We start from the raw sequence: 22,344 nt of genomic DNA on the forward strand, positions 1-22,344 counted from the left end.
TAGATATTCATCTTTTTTTTTTTTGGGTGTCTTTGTTGGTGCCAAAAAGTCAAAAAACATTCGCACTTTGGAGTCAAGTCGATGGGGGAGCAGTAGGAGACATAAGACATAAAACACAAAACACAAATATATGTATATGTATGGACATATATATATGTATTTGTGACCATTTCCATGATTGACCGACACGAACGTCTGTGTGTGTCTGTGTTTGGATAAGGATATGGTTTGTGGATATAGTGGTGCTGATATTCTAGGGGGATTTTTGGGGGTGGCATACGATAATGTATGACCATGTCTTTCTGTCATTCATTCAGACTGTGTGTGCGTGATGAATAAATGATGCGCTTCCCATTCAAGTTTCAATGGTTCTCTGCTTTTCTCTCCCTCATACTTTGTAGAAGAAAGCTGGCGAAGGAACGAGATGGAACGAGAGGAATGTGTCTGGTATTGGGGGGAATAGAAAGGTATATTAACTTTGTGAATGGGAATGTTAAAAGTTTCCTCGGAATGGTAGCGAAATGATTTGGAAACTTCTGCGGGGGCGGCACTGAAATGCTGACAGATAGTCTTTCGGATTGAAATAGTTGGGGTTCTAGAAAGTTTTCCCCTAGATCTGGCAATGGATATTTATAGCTTTTGGATTGTACGATACTTTCACTAATTAAACCAATAATTTTCATGGGAGTATGAGTAGGAAAACAGAGGCTTGGACGCGCTTGAATTTAGGATTTTCTGGGTTTGTGATTGGGAATAAATTTCGATTAAAATTGCTTTAGTTTTTCTAGTGTTTTCTGGTATTTTTATGCTATTTTGTTTAGTATTTTCGGGTGTCTTATAGTATTTTCTAGCTTTTCGGTATTTTTCTAGTATTTTCTTTTATGTTCTTTCTAATTTTCGAGTATTTTATTTAGTTTTTTTTTTGTTTTATTCTGTATTGCATTAATTATAGCATTTTCTGGTATTTTCCTAGAATTTTTTTTATATTTTTCCTAGTATTTCTTTGGTATTTTATTGAAAGTGTTATTAAAAAGGGCTGAAACTATCTTGTCCTCTATTAAACCATTCATGAATACTGATTTATCTGCCTTAAACCTAAAGAATATCTTTTTAAAGATGTGTCTGTCCCCCTATTAATCCCACTTAAGCCACAGATAACCTTTATCCCGAGCCCTGCCACCTCCACTTAATCAATAGATAACCCAAGACCTTAAGCGATTCCGTTTGCCTCGTAGGGATAGGCGGTCCTTTCAGCCTTCATTAACCCCTGACCCTTAACCCCTTGATTCCAGCCATGTGTTGCATAATACTCGTACATCTTTGGGTGCCATAAAAATGTAAATTCTACAAATTTGCCACGCACAAGCGAACACCATAGAACACCCACCATGCAACACAGTGTGGCCTCATCAGTGGTATCCTCTTTATGTATTTTTTTTTTCTCGAAATTTTATTTGTTTTTGCTTCTGGCATTGGGCTAATGCTTAACCCTCGCTCCACCCACGGAGGAGCAACGAGACGACTGTCGTCCCTCTGTATCTGGGCATTGTGCAAATTTTGTGTATTTAATGCAGTGCCAAAATGTTTGACTTGGCAGAAGAGGCATAAACCCATGCCGCATGCCACATCGTGCAACCCAAACCCCACTTGGCAATGTTTACGCTTATGCTAATTTTTGGGTCCATTCCATGCATTATGTGTGCCCCGCTCTCTGTGTGTTTTCCTTCTCTATGTATCTCTGTCTCTATCTCCGTCTCTATCTCTGTATTTATGAAGCAAAATGTTGACATTTCAGCATTTTCCTCATACAGAGAATAATCTCTGTCTGTCTGTGTTTTTTTTTTTTGCGATTGGCTTGGATCATATGAGTTGAACAGGTGCCCCTTTTGATGTCTGCCTGGTATTCCATTTGTAACTCCTGCAGATTAATTGCACATAAATCTGAATGCCAGAATGCAGCGAAGCTCAAGCTAATTGGAACAGCAGGCAGTAGGCAGCAGCCGTCGCAGAAACATCATCCTCGCATCAGCATTAGAGCCCGAGGAGAGGCATCAGTATCATCCTCAAATCAGCATTAGGAGGGAATATCAGCAGAACCCTCTTCAGCAGGAGTATCAGCAGAATCCTCGTCTGATTCCGAATCAAAATCATGGTGTATGCCTCATCAGAAACATCATCCTGCCTGCCTGCCTGTTTGCCTGCTGCCTTCCTGCCTGCCTGCCTCCTGCCTCCTGCTGCACTAAATGTCCCGACATGAATGACATGCAGATTCACTTAACTCAAATGCCTGTCTCCTGATGTCACCCCATCTGTGAGTGGGGGCCACGCGTTGGCAGAGCTTTGAAGCAACTAATTAAATTCCAGGAACTGCACGGAACGGCATGGCATGGCCCTGTACTCCCACTCCTCCTCTGATCTACCCTTTCCTTCTAACTTAATTTACTATGCAATTCTACTGCTGCAATCTCTGCCTGATGTTGCCCTTTCTGCTCTGCTCCTCCTTCTCCTTCTCTGTGTCGGCCTTCTCAGCTTATTGTTGTTGTTGTTGTCGTTGTTGTCATTTGTGGAAATTCATTTTCTCATAATTTAGTTGGGGATTTTGCATTTGTGGTTTTGATTTTGCGGTTGGTCGAACTTTAAGGCACGCAACCAAAACCCTTTTCAAATCATCAGAATGCACAGAAAAATGTTAATTGGCGGATGAAATTACTGACTCGGCGCTGGCATGTGTTAGTGTGTGGAATGATGCGGTGGGGGGTGGGGGGCTGGGGCCACCACAGTGGGTAACTGTGCCACATAATTAACCATAATATTTGTGCACATGCATCGTCAGTTACAGCAGCACACGTGTGCGCCGCAGTGGCCGCCAGAGTGCTGCCAACTTGCCATAAAACATCAATGTTCTGCGCCGTGATGCTCCCCCGAGAGCATCGAGATAAATGTTTATGCGGGTTTTGTATAAAAAAAACATCCTCTCTGTGTGTGTAATCATTTAAATTGACAGCTGAAGGAGATTTCATGGAAATGGCACTGGTTTAATTAGATTTATAGATACCGCCATAGACAGAGTTGGCAGACCAGCTCTGCGCCTTCAAATAAGTTGGCAGGTCTGTTCTGACTCGCTTTTGGTATAAATTTGTCTCTATATGAAAGCCTTGACGAAGTTGGAGTATAAATATCCATTGAAAGATTGAGTGAAGAGAGCTGCCAACTCGCTTAAGGTATGAATAGCCGCCTTCCATCATTCATCATGTATCAGGTGTTATCTATCAGGTTTTGGATGCTCGTTAGCGACAGGGATACACTCCTTACTATCGCGCAGAACCTATCGATATTGGTTTCGAAGTTTCGCGACAACGAATGGGAATAGTTCTTAGAAAAACGAAGTTTAGAGATAAATTCTTGAAGCTAATGGATCCTACTGTTTCTACTGGAAGTTCCCAGAGAAATTACTAATCAGCAGCAATGGCCGAGTGGGATTACTATTATGGTCTGATGGATTAAATTAAACTGCAGTGGCTAGGCAACGCCTTGCACGCCCTCACTCATTCTCTCTCTCTCTCTCTGTCTCCCTCTTTCACACACTCTTCATCGTGCAATGTGCGCCCTTTGGCGGTGGAGCGCCATACTGACTTCGCATCGGATTATATGTAAATGTAGAAACGCGACCCTTTCTGACACTAATCATGTGCGTCGGAAGTCCATCACTGTTCCCCGATCAACTTGATATCTTTGAAAAAAAACCCTGCCATCCCGTTGAAAGGTAGTTTTTTGTGCCCTTAAGCGCTCTTTCCCACTGGCAGCCCCATGGTACACTAAGCTCCTTTCATGCTCCTTCTTTATGAGTCACAAATGTTATAATCCCCCAAGTTGCAGTCATATATCTTTCACTAATTGCCCCGCTTAACTGGAGTTTCTTGTGCTCCCTCGTTTTGATTGCTTTGAAACCACACATTTATAATTTATTATTCATTATGACACGCGCCCCATTCTTCCTGTTTATGTGTGTGGGTTTTCTTTTTATATATATCATAAACTTCTCGCACCGCATAAACGCCAGGCCAGTGGTCGGTCCAGTGGATGTCAACGCGTTTTATTGGCAAATCAAAAGCGACCGCAAATGGCAGCCCACACACAGAGAGTACCTCTAAACGTAGCCCCCCCACCCGTCACTCCCTCTCTCTCTCTGTATAACCCCTTGCTTTGGCTCTGGTTTTGGCTTGCGGTCAGTGGGTCCTACAACCCAACGGTCCTCAGGTCCTCTGGTCCTCTGGTCCTTTGGTCCTCTGGTCCTCGTCGGTGTTGGTCAGCAAACAAGCGTGAAATTGCACAAAAGCCGTGACGGACTCTAAGCCACGCAAAAAAGGAAAAGGCAGGCAAAAAAAAAAGTCGTGAGGAAAACCCCCAACCACAGGAAAACAGCAGTAAAGGCAATCAGACTGGCGGGCCTATGGATGTTTTTCCACCATTTTCCTTTGCCCACGCCTCCTAGGTATCTCTCGCGTGCAGCCTCAAAGTATGCAATGGATTTTTCACATGCGAATCCCCGGGATGGCAGGGACTCCCAATGGCACCATTTTGTAATTAATGCCCCTTGGATGGCTGATGTTTGATCTGCGGCTCAAAGGCAGCACCCCCACCCCCTGCCGAATAGAGGAAGGGGGGGGGGGGGGAGAATTTTTCCACTGGCTGCTAATTAAATGCATACAAATTGTATGCTGCACACGCTAATGATTCAATTATTTTTATTAGTTCCTTCCTTTCAGCCCCACAGCCCCACAGAGTACTTACTACAATCACGCAATGCTAAATATGTGGGCACAAAACATCTTCAAGGGGCATGCAGGCAGCAGGCAGCATGCAGCAGGCAGTGTAGTGTGTGGCATGCCTCTTGTTTTAATTAAAACCCATTCGAATCGATGGCCCACGTCCATGGGCACGTTTTAAATTTAGCACCAGAGGCGGGCAGCCAGAGACGAGTCCTTGGAGCGAGCACTCACTTCATTAAAGAGTGCCAAAGCGAGGGAAATTTATTTTGCATTGGGATTGGGATTGGGCATTGCCTGCATTGCCATATCGAACGTGCTGAGGCCAAATGGAATTTGAAGTGCCAGGGAAAATGGCGAGAAAATGGTGAAAAAGGGTGCAGCACCACCACCAGCAGCTGTCCCACTAAAATGGATTGAAGAGTGGAGGATGGTGGATGGTGGATGGAGATGCAATGCCGGGAAATGGGTCAATCGAAATGGTGAAACTGTTATGGGATCAAAGGGAAACAAACGATCCCAAGGGTACATGTGCATGTAAACTTTTCAAAGGATATAAATGAACGGGTAACATTTTAAGGGCTTCCGGAGACGATGCGCTCCCAGCAGATGCATAAAAGATCGTCTCTTCTATTGGAATTGGATTGGTAACACCCCGATGATGGTGGGAGTTTTTCCAATGACAATAAATTGCTGCCATGTAAAGAGTGGCCATGAAGTTAAAGACAGAGTCCATCTTTCGGTGGCTAAAGCTAATATATGGGTTTAAAGATAAATACCATTTCAACCCATGGAATTTCTTAAGCAAATAAAAGACACAAACATCCCATAATCCCCTCACAGATATAATATCCATTTGAAACACCAAATGTGCCTGGACGAAAACGTTTTTCTTTCATTCGAGAGGGGAGTAGTAGAGCTGTGCTTATAGAGAGAGTAAAATTGCGTAAACAAACTTGTCTCTTTGGCGAATATTCAACAAATTGCATCAGAAGCACCTTTACCGAGAAAAAAAAAAAACTGACAATTAAGTTTCGAAAGCATTAAAATCCAACGAGAATCCAGGAGAGTGCCAATCCTAAGGGGTTTAACTGCTGCCCAGGGAGATTTTCCTGGCAATTCTAGCAATTTGGAAATTGAAAATTCCCCCTGAACAGCAAACACAATCCCCGGCACTTGTGTTGTATCCCGCTTAAAGAAATTACTTTCTGCCACCGAGCTGACAATCGGTCTGGCTCTTTTATTTGTGTCGAGTTCAATCAATGCATCAGAGCAGCTACTTAGCTGGCAGCTTCAAGCCGTGCCCCATGCCCCATGCCCCATGCCCCATGCCCCATGCTCGATGCCGTCTTCTTCTGTTGGAATTTATTTCATTTCTATTTCATGCAATTTTTATGCATTTTTCTATTTATAAAATTGCTGGCAGCGCACACACAAAATAATAAAAATGCCAACGAGGGGCCAAAATGGAAGTGCAAAAGAAAATAAAACTAAGGGAACAAAACTGAACATAAAATGCAAGCGGCGGCATTTTGCAGTTGCTTCTCTCTCCCAGTACCATTTTCCTTTCTTTTTCTTCCCGGGTTTTCCCCCTCCCCCCCTCTGGTTACCGCTAATGCTGCCCGCTGCAGCGTGAAAATGCAGCGTGAGAAACCGAAGCAAAGTGCAAACCAAAGCTGGAAAAAATAGCAGGCAGGGCCTGGGCGCCGTGGCGTGTAAGTGTTGGTAAACGTGGTGCAAAATACCGTTACTGCCGTGGCATCTATAGCGCGGGGAATACCCCTTCTATTCTGCCCGGTTTTCTGCTGTTGCTTTTGTTGTTTTTAGGTCACCAATGCAGTTGTCGTTGCCAGAGGATGAGGATGCCACTCTGCCTCTCTCTTTCTCCCTCTCGCCCTTTGGTTCTTGTTGTTCTTGTTGCTTGTTTAACAAGTTCGAGTGCATCGCATTTGTGAAAATTTAAAAAGGCATCCTAAAAGGCATCTCCCATCCCCCCCCCCCCCCCGCACTCTCGTATGTGTCGCTGCAGCCACAAAAAACCCCCGAAAGCAAAACAGGAGCGAACTTTTCTGAGGCTGTCGCTGACACCAAAATGCACAAAAGGCACAGCATCCAAACGAGCTAAGAATGTGTGCGGTTATGCCAGAGAGAAACGATTGAGAGATACCCTGTATTAAAAGATGAAGAGCCAAGCAAATGGAGAGCTTCAAATGGCTTTGGGAGAGTCTTAAGAGGGGGAAACAAGGAATCCCATGAACTAGCTGAGTCCTGGAAGACTTGTTAGTCCTTTTCTATCAGTAGCAAAGCGTGTGTGCCGCGACAAAGACGTTGCAACTGGTGCACAGACCCTGTGAAACTGAGTAGATCATACAAATATCATTCTAAGTATTCGAAAATAATCAAAGTATACTTAAGATTGCTTGATTTATAAGTGTTTAAGGCTGTGTTTTCCAAGAAAAAAATATGATCTTAAGTTTGAGGCTTTAAATACAGACTGCTTAGAGGGAATCGAAAGCTTTAAATGACTCTGAAAGGGAATTATAATACTCTTAACTCTAATGTTTTGTTTGAAATATTTCTCTGCAATCTCTAAACTATTACATATATTGATGGAGTTTGCTTAGCCTATATTCCCTTGGATACTCCTTGAAAAAGTTTACTTAACAATGTGTAAAAGGGTTTTGGGAACAAGGGAATGTTACCCCAGGAAAGGGAAAAGGAAAAGGCAGAAGGGGGGCTTCTGCTGCGGCTGCTGCATGGGGCAGAAGGCAGAAGGCAGGAGTCGAGTAAAACAAAACGAACAGCAAACATATTTGACATTTGCATACGAAAAGTGTCAAAAGAAGCAAGAAGCTATATAAACTAACCCATACAAAGACAACGCTCACACGTACACAGAGATAGAGGAGCAAACACATACACACATACAGACAGACCCACACAGCAACCACTTCCGCAATGCTTTCTCTCTTATCATGTTCTTTGCTCTTTTCCACCCATTTTTCCGGCTCGGCACACACACACACACACACACCACACACCACACACACATACGCACACACAGGAACGCTACAAGGCTGACATTAGTCTGGCGATACAACTGCTGCAATGCAAACCGGATAGTTTTGTGGCCCAAAAGGTGTCATCGGTGAGTCACCCAACCCCCTCCCCACCACCCACTCCTAATACATCCCACCCCCCCTTGCAGTACCCCACCGAATAATATATGTCTCTTTTTTTTGTTGGTGTTGCAGCTACCCATCGATATCCAAGCCAAGGTATCGGCCTATATGCGACTGGAGACCAACTCGCATTCCGACTCCGAGTGCAGTAATAGTGGTGTGGGCGTGGCCACCACAGCTTCCTACAAAGTGCTTCCGGCCTCCGATTCGCCGCCCCCAGCGGCCTGTCCCTTCCCGCCCACAGCGATGGTCTATTCGATGCGGGGACTCGGTAGGTGTTAGTAGACCATGCCTTGAACCTTATCATTTTTCCTTAACATTTTTCTGTTTACGTTTCCATTGAATGTACCCGGTACCCGGAAGAGTATAGGGGTAGAGTACCGGGTATCAAGTAGAGCCGCGGCCCTTGCCGTGGCTCGCAACGGTAACGTTTTTATTGATTTTATTCGATTTTATATGATTTTATATGATTTATTTTACGCACATATTTCAGGGCGAAGAAAATTCCTAGAAAATGATTGATTCGAAAATATTCGAGCATTTTTCGCATGTAAATCAAAGATGTGCATTTTGCCGAGATATTCATTCATTTTACGGCTTGGAAATAAGAGAAATTCCTGTATTTTGTGTTTGCAGCTGCATTTTCATTTGATTTTTGCATCATAATTGAATCCCTTCCACATCATTATGCACTGTGTGCATTGTCATTCATAAAGCCTTTTGGTTATTGTTCATTTACATTAATTGCCAGCAATTTCATTCAATTTTCCATGTGTTAACCGTGTGTGTGTGTGTTTTTGTTATTACTGTTTTTGATGCTGCTACAATTTTCATCTCAAATTGCCATAAAATAATTTTGTGCCATGTGTTGTTACGACTGTGTGTGCACACACTCTCTTGGAAAAGGGTATTATGATTTGGAAGAGAGAGTTGGACGCCAGAGATAAACCTTAGAGAGTGTATACACATAGTTTAGACAAAGAATTGGCGGAATGAAAGCATTATTTGGTTGCCTACTTTTATTGCAAATTTTCTATTCGACATGTCCTCTTAGACAGGCTTAAAATATCCTATAACTTCCACAGAAATAATCAGTACAATGCATCTTTTCCTGCATGTATCGTGCGTCATGCGGCAGCACCCCTCGGTTGATCCTCAAAACCTTTACTTCTGGCAGAGTATCTAATGTATCCATCTCGTTGGTTGGTTTTTTCGTCTGTTGCAAATATTTTACATGTTTTTCCGTGTAAGCTTATGAATTTTTAGAACCAAATGCATTCATTGTAACTTTTATGCCACGAATTTGTGCACTTTTTGTTTTGTTTTTATGCGCATTCTTGTTTATGAATATTTTCTATGGCAAACGTATGCTTTTTGATAGCGAAAATAATGTACAAATTAGTACAAATACATATTAGTCTTTGGTGCTAACTAAAACTCTGCATTTAATTATGTTTAAGTGAAAGTTTTAATATGATTAAACTTAAATAACGTAAAAGTTTGCATGGGAAGAAAAGTTTTAAACAAATATGCCTCTGCGGCAACTATGAAGGATATATTATGAAGGATACTTCATTGAAGGATACTCCGAAGTTATTCAAGAATTCAACAACAACAATAGTCGCTGTTTGACTCGAATCTCTCTTGTTGGAATGCTCTGATATAATTTATTTCTTTAATATTAAATTAAATTAATTAAATTATGATTTGTATTGATATTTTCCACCAACAAACGTTGTTCAATGGCTCTACTACAGACATGTAGATGGTGAAACATCTTCCGATTTCCTTATAGAACACACCAACTAATTTCCCTTCAACTTTCTCCAAACCACAGACGAAACCAATGGCCACAATACGGGCAACAAACCTCAACAACAGTCAACCACAAATAGCAACAACAACAACGCCAACAAGGACACTCTGAACAAAAATAATATTAACAACAATAATTCCAACAATAATCCACACAAATTCAACAACAACAACATCAACAACAACTCGAATGGAAATGGGAATGGGAATGGAAACGGAAACGGAAATCACACGACAAGTCATTCGATCAATCCCAATCCCGATATGATATCCCCCACGATTATGGCCAAATTCCTGGAGGACGAACTGAAGGCCAATGAGGTGAAGCACTGCGACACGTGTGCCTGCAGCAAGCAGGATCTCCAAGTGCTGGCCGACGTCTCACGTTCCTATACGGTGGCCACCCAGACGCCCCATCAGCTGCCCCATCATCTCCAGGGATCGTCGACCCTCAACGAGCCGCTGACCCAGCTGTGCCTCAGGTGCCACAGTAATCTGAACTCGCCCTCGCGTACGAACAGTCCCTACATGATGAAGCTCGTCAAGTCCAGTGACTCGGTGATCTCCGAGACAAAGAGCTCGGTGTCGGATCTGAACGACATGGACAAACTCTTTACGCCGGCTAAGAAGGATGATCTGATGGTGAATCCCATTTTGGGGCACCATCGGCTGTGCGAGAGGACTGCTGGCGTTACGGCCTCCACGATGATGTATCCGACCACACATCTGGGGGCCTATGCGGCTGAGAAGTATCTCCTGGAGACGAGTAATCTCGGCCAGCTGAGGAATGGCTATCAAAGGAGGTTCCTGGACGGCGGTGGCACCGCTCTGCAGTTGCTGACCAAATTCGAAGGAGGTTCGAGTGCCGCTGCAGGACCCCAGGAAGAGCTGGAGGATGAATCGAGCAAGCCCCTGCTAGCGGGCATTTCGCAGGGTAATCTCCTGGAGGCCGATCAACTGCCACTGCCACAGGTGCCTGTGCAGGCCACAAAGCTGGAGGATGTGTGCGAGCCGTTGCCCTTGAAGACAGCTCCTGTGGCAGCTTCAGGCGTGACTTCTGCTGCAGCTGCAGCGGCAGCTGCTGCCCATTTGAAGTCCACCAATTCGGGCAGCGTTCAGAGCCTGTGGAGCAACAAGACCAGCAGCTGTGAAGGAGCCAGAATGTTTGAGACTTTCAATCGGAACCTCATTAAAACCATTAAGGTTTGCCTGCTAGCTTTTGCCAGAAAATAAACTCTTTCACTTCTTCCCTTCCCTTATCCTTTCAGGCGGAGAATCCCAAGTATCGAGGACCCCGACTGTGTGCGATGCGGATCCAACAGAATGGACAGAGCAACATCCTTTTGGACAACTTGGAGTCCATTGAGGCCTACAAGCCCGTCATCTACAAGCGTCGCGAACGCCTCTTAGATGAGGAGCTAAACGATGGCAAGGACATCATCACGTCGAAGGACAGCAATGCCGCATCTGCGGTGGAGGCATGGCAGGGACCAGCGGCGCCACACGAGAATGTGGTGCTGCAACCCGTACTAGAACCCCTCGTAGAGCCCCAGCAAGAGACTGAACAGGAGGAGAGCAGCAACAGCAAGCGAGCAGGAGGAGAGACAGGAGGAGGAGCCATAGCAGCCGTCAGCAGTGGACCGGCAGTGCACTCGCCCAAGCATTCGGCAAACTCCAGCTCGATGAGCGATGCCATCGACTACCAGGAGAGCGTCCTGCTGCGCCGCCAGCAGCTGAGTCGCGTGGCCGAATGGGTGCAGCACAACACACAGCAGTTGGAGCAGAGGAATCTCCAGCAGCCGCCGCTACCAAGCGACTCCACAGCGGGCACAGAGCGACAGTCCTCGTACTCCACTCTGGATCGGATGGACTCCATTTCGATAGAGAAGCTGTCAATGGACTCGGGCTACAAGACAACGCCCCAGCAGCTGACCAACGGCCCCACGGAGGACTCACTGTCCCCCAAGACGGACATCACAAGCAATTCCCTGCCGGAGGCAGCCGCCGGTGCACCGATGGCCAAGAAGACAGAGCTCTGCACCACATACTACAGGCGGACCACCAGATCGGGACTGCCAGTGGCATACACCACCACTGCAGCAGCAGCCGCGGCTGCCGCCACTGCCGGCACCACTCCAGGGGGGGATTCGCTGTCCTCTGGCTCCGGCTCGGCGCCTCTGATGTGCCCGGAACAGCCCACGTGTGATATTCTCAACTATAAATACTATCCCAATGACACGGACAAGACGCGATCCGTGCAGGCGGAGCTGCACACGACCACACAGCACGTGGACATCGCCCAGATGGAGTACAATGTGAAGCAGTTCCTGCTCAAGCAGAACGAGTGGTCCATGAGGGGCGGACAGGATGGTGCCGCCCAAGGAGCTAATGCCACAGGAGGCGGAGCACCAGCCATGCCGGGAGGAGTCCGTCTGGTGCGGCACACACGTCTGATGGGACCAGGAGTGGGGGAACGGGTGCGTATGGCCACGCCTGGTGGAGTTGTGGCCGCCCAACCAGGCGCCATGGCGCCGCACAGAACTGAAACGAATTTATAAGAAAAGCGAAGGAAGGGAAGCCGGAAAGAGGAACCCAAGGAGAGGAAGGAGGAGCAGCAGGAGTTGCAGAAGGAATGGCATGCCGCATGGCTGCAAGCGACGAATCCAAAGAGTAAACCAAACTGTATTCTAGTCTAGTTTTTGTGTTCTTTGTTTTTTGTTTGCTACTTTTACGTTCATACGAGTATTCTTCGATCCATATCCATATCCATATGGATCAAGGTATATATTATAGAAGGCTAAGCAATGTGCTAGATGTGACTTAAGTTGGGATTAGGGCATCGATCGGATAGCAGCAATGGATGATACTATATGTACGATATATCTAATACACACAAACACACACAAACACAAACTACAACTAGGAATACTGCTTTGTTGCCATAAGATTACTCTGTAAAAGAACTTAGAACTGTTTGTGGACAAGGGAGAGAGAGACAGAAAGAGAGATATGTAGTTGTGGCACTTGTGGGGATCTATCTATAAGAATGTTTTCCGCATTTATCCTGCTTCGTATGATATCATTCCAATATTCCTGGATATTTCATAGCTTTTCTTATGAAATTTCATACTAGACATTTTTGTAATAATATCAGTCGTTTTTCCTTTAAAAGTTGGGTTTTTTAATGACCAAATCTGTTCTAAACATTCTAAACTGGTTCTATAAGAAAACTCTCTTATATTCCTTAGTTATCCTTTTCAAAGTTCCTATATTATATGTTCATAAAAGGATAAGTTCTAAGTGGTTGAGTTTTTAATGAATTTATAGATTGTCTTGTAATATCTTTTCGCTATAATTTCTACTCAAACTTTTCCAAGTCTTCCGCTTTTATACTCTCAAAACCACTCTCTTTTCACCATCTTCCCAAAGTCCCAAAGTCTTCCCTTGAACCTGGAATTTCTATGCTTTCTATTTCCCAACCAATGCCACAACTCTCTCGGACACCCCATAACAACAACAACAACAACAGCAGCAGCAGCTAAACCGAAAGCAAATCTAAGACATATGATATGGTTATTCCTTATAAAATAAAAAAACCAAAAAAAGAAACTAAGAAAATCTCATAACGTAACATTTTATGTGTCTGAATGTTAACCCACAATTTGAAAACCCATAAAAGCTTAGGTTATCAAAGATATATATTATATATGCTATATATACGATACGATTGATATTTGATAAGCGCGTGTTTTTTTTTCCATAATTCTAGAATTCCGATTGTGCAATATATATTTTTTTTATTAGCGTAAAATGATATTTTATTTTTATAAAATGCGACCAAAACCAAAAAAAAAAAGAAAACAAAACAAATAAAACCAGGGGAAACCTTTTTTAATTTTGAGATTTTATTTGAGATTTCTATTGAGCATTTTCTTCAGGCCTAAAGCTTCAGCGCTATAGCTATGAAAACCCGTCGTCTATCGAAAGATATATACAAAAACAAAAAACAACAAAAAAAAACAAACAAACAAAACAAAAAACAAAAGTACTGTACCTTCTTAGCGAAAAAAAAACACCACACAACTGTACTCAATTCCTGCCCATTAGATGACCTTCATATAGAACCTATAATCCTCTGCTAACTGCTAAATCAAAGATATATATACACAGACGTACACACACACACACACACACACAAGCATTATAAACGTATCTGAACAGACATATGATTGTAATATCCCATATATATTTACATGCATCTATATATACATTATACATACCATATATATCATATATATATATACCACATATATATATATATAGAATCCAAATCATAATCGTGTATCCAACCCACAAGAAAACCAACCCCAAGAAAACATTCAACGGCTTCACATTTTTCCACTCATCGAAAATCAAAGAAAAACAAAAACCAAACAAACAAAAAGAAAAAAACCCAAAAGAATGCCTCGATATTTACTCGATATTTATATCTACCTATATATGTATCTGTATATCTATAACTCTGATTTTTTTTACCATGTGTCTACACTGAGCGAAATGCTTAAATGGAAATGCTTTAAGACGAATGTTATGTTTGGCCCAATTCTAGCGTAATTTCCTACTCTATCCTTTGCCTGTTAAGCACTCGATCATCCTATGATATTATCGCTAAAATCAAAACAACTTTGGCTTAAGTTTACGAACCAATCTAATGAAAGACTTGTCGTTTATTAAGGAACTCGAATCACTTTCACCCTCTACTATTGTATATCTCTCATGCTTCAGTCTTTGATGCCGCAATCAATGAGACTTCTATCTGTCATCGTGCGATCTGTAGGCCTTCTATCTCTCATCCTGCAATCTTTGTTCTTGCCACCCAGTAGCACCTTCAATCTTTTATCCCCTGACACCTGTGAGTCCCTCAATCTCAACTCCTTTCACCTTCTTTCATCCTCCAATCTGTGGTCCAACAATCTTTGCTCCCTTCAATCTTCAATCCCCCTCGACCCGTAACTCCCTCAATCGTTGCTCCTTTCACCTGTGGAACTCCTGTGCTCAACAAACAAATTATATCAACATTCAATCAAAACCCTGTCCCACGTCCCCATATACACTGCCCCGCCCCCCAATCCGACCCCCCTTTACCCCCATCATCTACCCCCTACCACCAAAAAAAAAACTAACTTTAAGTAGAATCATTATCCAGCTCAAAACAACACACAAAACCAGTGCGTAAGGCTGCTTATAAGAAAAGCATTCCCTTAGCTAAAGAATTACTAAAAGAAAGAAAAAAAAAAATTTGAAATGGAATTTCAGCAAAAAAAAAAAAAAACCTAAAAACTTAAAAGAAAAAACTAGCTTAAATATTTGGGCATAAGTTTAACTCAAGCTGCGAATTTTAGTTACCGTTTTTGAAGTTTAATTTGTTCGAAACGTTCTGTCAGATACTTAGCCTTATATCGAATGTACGATGGATATATGTACGATATATGTACGAGTATGTAACGAGTATAACGCCTCTCTCTCTTGGTTGAATGTAATCAATTTTTGAGCTATTGAACCACCTTAATGTGAAACAAAACAGACAACAACATCAAAAATAATGAAACAAGAAAACAAATGGAAAATCATTTAAATATAATAAATATGAGATAATTTTTTTTTTTTGAATAAAACTAAAGAGTCTTTCAATCAAGATGGGCAATGAAATAAATTGTATATTGTATATTTTTTGTATAGTTTTTATTTTATGATTTTTATTCGGTTTTAGTCGATATTTAAAAAAAAATTCCTGGGCAAAATATGAAATAAATAATTTGTGTGTGTTTTTTTTTGTTGTGTGGCGGCATGCACTTAGAAAACTAAAGAAACATTTTCCTTCATTTTCAATTGAAATCGAAAAATGGCGACGAAAATGGCGTCAGTCGTGTGGGGATCGGATCGGTTGATCCTCTCTTGTGCCTCTCTCTCGCTCTCTAGAGAGCCACTGCATCGACAGCAGCCACTGGCAGGGGCTGGACAATGGTATCGACGAGCACCTCCCGGCCATCGCTGGCATCGTCATTGACCACGATCACCTCGTTGGTGGGAATGGCCTCCTCGAACGAATCATCGATGGCCTCTCCGCTGGCACGCACCTCGTTCTGGTCCTCCGACTCGGGGACAAACTCCGCCACATCATCGCTGGCAGGATCGATCTTGTCATCCACCTCGGGCTTGGCCGGAGCCTCTGTCACTGGCGAGGCCACCACAGCGGGGGCATTCTGTGGGCGGTTGCCGCCCAGGAAATTGATGATGCCCTGCAGGGGATTCTGGTTCTGCTGCTGCTGGGCTGGAGCGGCGGCAGTGGCGTTGTTGCCACCGCCAAAGATGTTGCTCACGAACTGCTGGATGGGGCCTGGTGGACGGGGCGTGGTGGAGCCTGGGTTGGTCAGCCCCGTGAGCGTGCTCTGGAACTGATTGCCCAGATTGCTGGCGAACTGCTGGATACCCTGGAAGGCCTGAGTGGTGGAGTTCACCACAGATTGGGCTGCGCTCTGCACTGCCTGCTGGGCGGAGGTGATGGCCTGTGCGGGGTTCAGGAAACCGGGAATTGTGGGCGCCGGCGTGGGTTGGGCGGCTTCATCGGCAGCCAACTGCTGTACGGCTGGCTGCTGGGCCGGCTGCTGGGGCTGGAACTGATTCAGGAACTGTCCAATGGGCGAGTTCTGGATGAGCTGCTGCACAAAGTTCCCCTGGGTGGTGCTCTGCTGCGTGGGCGTGGCCTGGGTGGCCTGCCGCAGATGGGGCTGTCCGTGATCTCCCAGATCGGCCTGATCCTCGACCACGGGACTGGCATCGACTCCTTCGGCGGGCACTACAACGGTGTCTTCGGCGGGCAGGGCCTTGAGAATGGTCTGGACCGGCTCTTCGACAGGTTTTGGCTCCTCTTTGATGGCTTCAGCCTCACTGATCAGGGGCTTGATCTCTTCCTCCTTGATCACAGGCTTGATCTCTTCGGCTTTGATCAGTTCTTCTTTGATTTCAGGCTTGATCTCTTCTTCCTTGATCAAGGATCTGATCTCCTGCTTCGGCTTGACCTCCTCCAACTTCTCCTGAACCTTGGGCTCTTCAAGGATGGGCTTGGATGCCTCTGCAATGATCGGCTTGGACTCCTCTTTAAGAGCCTCTTCAATGATCGTTTTCAGAGCCTCTTCAATGATCGGCTTGGGAGCATCGATGATGGGTATGGCCTGCTCTTGGACGATCGGCTTGGCAGGCTCTTCCACGATCGGTTTGGTAGCCTCTTTGGGCAGGGCTTCCTCGACGATCGGCTTGGCCTCTTCTTTCACCAAAGCCAGGGCCAAGGGCGGCTCCTTATCCTCGATGATCGTCACGGGTATATCGATGGCCTCCTTGGGCGGCTGCAGCACACGTCCCTGGCTGGCAACCGCCAGGCAGAGTATCACCAAGACAATGGACTTCATTTTTGCAGATCTTCAAGGGAAATTCACTCGCGTTTCGGGCGCACGCACACAGGTCTCTCTGCTGTCTGTAAAAAAAATCAACGATCACTAGCGCCTCACGGCCGCAACTGTTGGAAATCTGTTTGGACTCATGGCATTTTATACACCCGCCCCGAGTGCGACGTCGGCGGCGGCGTTGGCGTTGGCATCGGCTTCGGCATCGACTGAGCCAAAGACAAATAACCTGAAGAGCGAGCGGCAGCCGACCGGGCCAAGAGGGGAAGTGCATGCACGGTGGCAGGGGCATCATATCATTGCCAATGTCTTGGCCAATTCTGGTGCTGAATGTCATTGAACCTCTCCATAACCAGGCTCAAGAAGAGGATCCACTGCCACTGCCACTGCCTCTGACTCTGCCTCCGCCTCTGCCTCCGCCTCTGCGGCTCGAGGTTGAGTTACAAGAAGGAATCGAAGGGGCGGGGCCCTCAAGAAAGGGTCTTTTACAGGGCTTTGGCCAAGAAGTGGTTTAAGAAGCTGCAGACATAATTGGCCTCTCGCATGGAAGGGGGCAGAAGGGAGGGCGGACATTAAAAGGTAGTGAGTGGCAGGAGGCAGAAAAAAAAACCCCTGAAGAGGCCATCTTTCTATAGGCATGGCAGTACTTACGAGTGCTTATATGGTTAACCAGAGATTTGCTAACCAAATGTTGATCATCTTGTTAAGGCAACAAAGGAGAGAGAGGGAGAGAGAGGGGGAGAGAGACATCATTGAAGATCACTCCGAAAGGTTTTGAAGTTGAGACTTTGTATTGTTTGTACAGATTTCTAGCGGATTAGCATTGATTTTCTAAGACTTAAGGCGTGCATTTTCTAATCACAATCTATAATATTTGAGGAAGATATATGGAAGAACCTATGGAAGATTTTCCTTTGGAAAGGGATTCCCTAAATGTATTTTAATGACCTGCTATCGTTAGGTAGAAATCCCTTTTGGGGTGCCATAAAACCACACAGATGGTGCTATTTGCATTTACGATCCCTTACTAAAGGAAAGATAAGCTTAGATATAGGTCTCTTTGACTCTTTTCGTGTGGGATAGTGTGCACTTATAATCCTTCAACAGATCTCTGAGATATCTCTGCGATATCTGATCATGTTAAGCCCCTTCCGTTCCAGCAACACGGCAAACGACAGACGGACACAACACACTTTGTGTTTTTCACTCTCATTCCTTGTTGACTCGATTTCGATCGGCAGATTTTTCTTGTTTTCTCCACAAAGAAACTCTTCTCTTTTGGTTGTTTCTTTTTCTCGTCTTGGGCTGCGTTCTGCTTGAAAGTTCTTCGGCTGCTGGGGCCTTTGGTGGCTCTGTCTTTGGCTCTTTTGGTGACCAAACCCGTTCCCCAGTCTCGCCTCAAAGATGGGGCTTTGAAAAACCTGCTCTGTCTATTTTTAGACTCAATTAGCTTGCAACGATGGTCTTTGTGGATGCAGCATCGCATCTCTTCTTAGGAGATGCGTTTTCACCCATTCTGGGTTAATAATTCATTAGAAATGCACAAAAAGCTATTCAACGCCCACAAAAACACAGACTCTTGAGTGGCCCAGGCGGGGGCAAGGCCTGTGCCTGGGGTGGGGGGCGGGGGAATACATGTTATACTTCTATGCAAATGATGGGGATTTAAATGTAAGTAAATGGGTCAATCGATTGGAAGAGAAAATTGTAGGAAAAGTAAAGCGCCACGCCGCCCAAAGTTTTCTTTTTGGAATCCATGGATTGGATGTATCTCCCTGCCCAGAACAGAACCCGTTCTGAAGGAAGGTACCCGCTGAAATCTCTGCGCAAAAAAAAGGGCATAAAAACCAGCACAGAGAGATCTCAGATCTCCTCAGATCGAAGTCGTCTGCTAAGGACATTGACTTGTTTTATTTTTTTATGGGGCCCCCTCATTCTTTCAAATTGATTTCCGAACAAGTTTGCGCCCAGAGACCCGAACCGACCCAAATCTCATAATTTGGGTTCTTAAGTACGGAGTTTTATGGTTTTTCTGGGATTTCTTTAATTGTTTTTTTTTTTTTTTTGTGTTTTTTGCACGCGTTCGAAGATCTCATTTGCTCGAGTTTCGGCTCCAAAATGTATGCGTTGTATTATGCAACAAACACACATGTAGACGTTTTTTTTTTTATTTTTGTTTTTTTTCTGTTATCGCACCCATCGCTTGGCTTGTCTTGGGTCGCGAATCGACTGTCGAATTAACACCTTGCTCACATACGTAGCATACGTAGCAGGTGGGCGACGACGCTACTATGCCCGCATTGGGGCGTGGCCCCTACTAAAACGGTGGCAACTTTCACTCAACAATCGTGTGGAATAATAAAGAAACAGCGAAAACAGCAACAAATAAAAGTACACTTCACATGCAAAGTGGGTGACAATCCAACAATCGATGGGGGTGGAGTGAGGAGTGTGGACGGGGGTGCTGGGGAGTGCTTGACAGAAGTAGGCGATCTCTCGTCATCCAACAATTACCTCACTTATCAAACGTCGCGCACACTTGTAATATTTGTGTCATTCATGTTTTGTCAAGGTCACAAATACAACAACAATAAAGCCCAAATATATTATTTATGAGTGAGAAATTGTGTCATTTTTGTAAGTGAGAAATTGCATGGCTAACGAACTATCCCGAACGAATGGAAAATATTGATTTAAGGGAAATTTTAGAGTTCAATAGGTCGAATATTGAAAGAAGCCTCCATTTTATGAACTAAAATCACATTTAAATCCTCGAAATTTTGCGCCAGTTCTTTTGGGAGCTCCGATCTCAGTTTTCGTTCAGAAAACACTAAAATGTCAGATTTCGCATTCGAAATTCAAATTTAAATTCAAATTCGAAACCTCTAAATGTCTGGCAAGGCTTGAGTTTATCACTCTCTTCTATTTACCGCCTACCTACTAATCTATCTTTACATTCATACAATCTTCTTTTTCTGCAAATTTTCCTATAACTTACCATTCATTTTCATACGTTTTTGTAAAACAAATAAACATCATTAACAAAATATTTATGTAAATATTTGAATTTAAATTTGAAAAAATTAAACTGTCTGGCAGAGCCGTGGCTAGCGCCATCTAGCAACTATAAAACAAAACCAAGTTCTGTATCTTTTTTAATGATACGGCAACGCCACAGACACCTTGCAAACGCAAAGTGAGACACAACAATGAGGTGGTTCTGGTATTTATTTTTTGATCGATTTGATCAATTAAAATACATTAAATTATATTAAACATTTTATCAGCCTCCCAGCGATCCATTTATCTGGCAGTGCGGCGTAATATTTTTCATTATTCTTGCAGCACCCGGTAAACGATAAAAGATATGGAATAACTAACAATATTTTATCATCTTCTTTGTGTAAACTTAATCTAAAATTAACATATATCTAAGAAAATTGATTCATCAATTGGATAAAATTATGTGTTTGTGGCTTGTAATATTAAACCAAATATTAAATCAAGGAATATTTCAAGGTACATTAACCCATTGTCGACTAATTTACGGTATATATAGAAGAAAATGCATTAACTGGTGGGTTGATGAGGTGGGAAGGGACGAACATCTGTTCACCTGACAACACGCAGACACGCGGCGGACAGAAGGCGACCGGCATTTTTAAAGGTATATTTAAGAACAAAGGGTATAGAAACTTCCACACGCAGAATTTTTTAGCTTCGCCCTCTCAAATCGAACTTCCGTGCATCATTAATTGCAATGGCATTTAAATCCTTGTCGCTCATTCACTTCAAACAATTTATATTTGGCGCTCAAGTTTGGTGGGACTTGCTCTCTATTTCGTGGTGGGAAATCATCTCTTCGTGGAGGGATTTTTCATCTCAGCAATGTCCCATACTCCCGTTTTCATACGTCCTATGTTGCTGGCAACATTTAATTTGTATGGGATTGAGCAACATCCTGCGTCCTTGGGGAAATGGATAGAATGGCGGAAATGTTTGTCATCTGGCTCCAATGTATGGAAAAACAAGTAAGTCTCTGTTTTAAAGCTATCACAATGATATTTTGTTTATTGTCCTTTTACGGAGACCAAGAATTACTATCGGGATCAGGATATATTTACAGGAAATTAATCAAATGCATGAATAGGACTAATAAAAATTAATCTAGGTAAATGTCTTTATATATTAAGTTTTAAAGCAGCTTTTAATTCTGATATCTAATTCATATGTAAATTCTCGTTTTATATAAAATTAACGAAATAGGGCTCTAGCCCTAGCTTTTATAGTCTCTGAGATCTAGGCGCTAATGTTTTACTCTAAGCAAAGCCGCCTATGCTATGTATGTGTTAGAGAGAGACAGGTCGAGAAAAAATGAAATTGTTTTCTTGATGCTGGCTATAATAATAATACGATCCAATTCAGATTCCGCAGTCTAAAAGATATGGTCATTCTCTACGATTCTGCGTTTTTGGTTTTCTAATATCTTTAAAATTGTGAATGCCACAGATTTTCGTCCTTTGTGGGGGCGGAAGTGGGCGGGGCAAAGTTTTTAAATATTTTTGTAGCAGTGACATATCACAGAAGTCTGGATCCAAAACATCGTTGCTCTAGCTCTTATAGTCTTTGAGCATTAGGCGCTGAAGGGGACGGACAGACGGACAGACAGACATGGCTCAATCGACTCGGCTATTGATGCTGATCAAGAATATATATATTTTATGGGGTCGGAAATGATTCCTTCTGGACGTTACACACATCCACTTTTACCACAAATCTAATATACCCCAATACTCACTTTGAGTATCGGGTATAAAAAAGGTTTAAACGAAAAAGTCCAACAAAAAAAAAGTCACTGTGTTGCGTGTAAGCCTTTGTATACCCTATTTTGTTAATTTTATATGAAGATGAAACGTGATTTATAAAGACCTTTTCTCAAATTGATATTCCTTAGACATATTTAAGTACATTATAAGTATCTTGTGTATATTTATCTCGATCCTGATACCTACGGAGTCTTGGATGACAAACATTTTCTCAATTCTATAACATCCATTTCCCCCAGGGTATGTGTGCATGGAATTAGCAACATGTTTGTGTATGGAGTGAGACTCATTGTTG

General features: G+C 43.5%; 2 protein-coding genes across 2 annotated transcripts in view; one reads left to right on the forward strand and one right to left on the reverse strand.

The window, feature by feature from the left end:
* Positions 1 to 12,998, forward strand: part of LOC6601706 — a 28,752-nt gene extending 15,754 nt beyond the window's left edge. The window contains exons 3-6 of the mRNA XM_026994116.1: positions 7,831 to 7,914; positions 8,021 to 8,219; positions 9,786 to 10,966; positions 11,032 to 12,998. Coding sequence (XP_026849917.1) covers positions 7,831 to 7,914; positions 8,021 to 8,219; positions 9,786 to 10,966; positions 11,032 to 12,321 — 2,754 coding nt within the window. The 3' untranslated portion in view covers positions 12,322 to 12,998. The remainder of the gene's footprint in view (positions 1 to 7,830; positions 7,915 to 8,020; positions 8,220 to 9,785; positions 10,967 to 11,031) is intronic.
* A 2,740-nt stretch (positions 12,999 to 15,738) lies between these two features.
* LOC6601704 (20-hydroxyecdysone protein) lies at positions 15,739 to 17,229 on the reverse strand. The gene is made up of 2 exons (XM_026994117.1): positions 16,843 to 17,229; positions 15,739 to 16,806 (listed from the first exon to the last, which is right to left on the reverse strand). Exons 1-2 carry the CDS (start codon positions 17,227 to 17,229, stop codon positions 15,739 to 15,741), a joined length of 1,455 nt encoding a protein of 484 aa, XP_026849918.1.
* Positions 17,230 to 22,344: the final 5,115 nt, after the last annotated feature.

This window comes from Drosophila persimilis, unplaced genomic scaffold, assembly GCF_003286085.1.
Source record: "Drosophila persimilis strain 14011-0111.01,24,50 unplaced genomic scaffold, DperRS2 tig00001261-arrow-arrow-pilon, whole genome shotgun sequence".
Classification (NCBI taxonomy): domain Eukaryota; kingdom Metazoa; phylum Arthropoda; class Insecta; order Diptera; family Drosophilidae; genus Drosophila; species Drosophila persimilis.

What these genes read in the sequence shown, in the direction of transcription:
- LOC6601704 (XM_026994117.1), bottom strand. Translation starts at nt 17,229, where the DNA reads ATGAAGTCCATTGTCTTGGTGATACTCTGCCTGGCGGTTGCCAGCCAG. An exon ending in TTCAGGAGAAGTTGGAGGAG is followed by an intron (nt 16,807 to 16,842) that starts GTCAAGCCGAAG and finishes TCCTTGATCAAG; the next exon opens with GAAGAAGAGATCAAGCCTGA.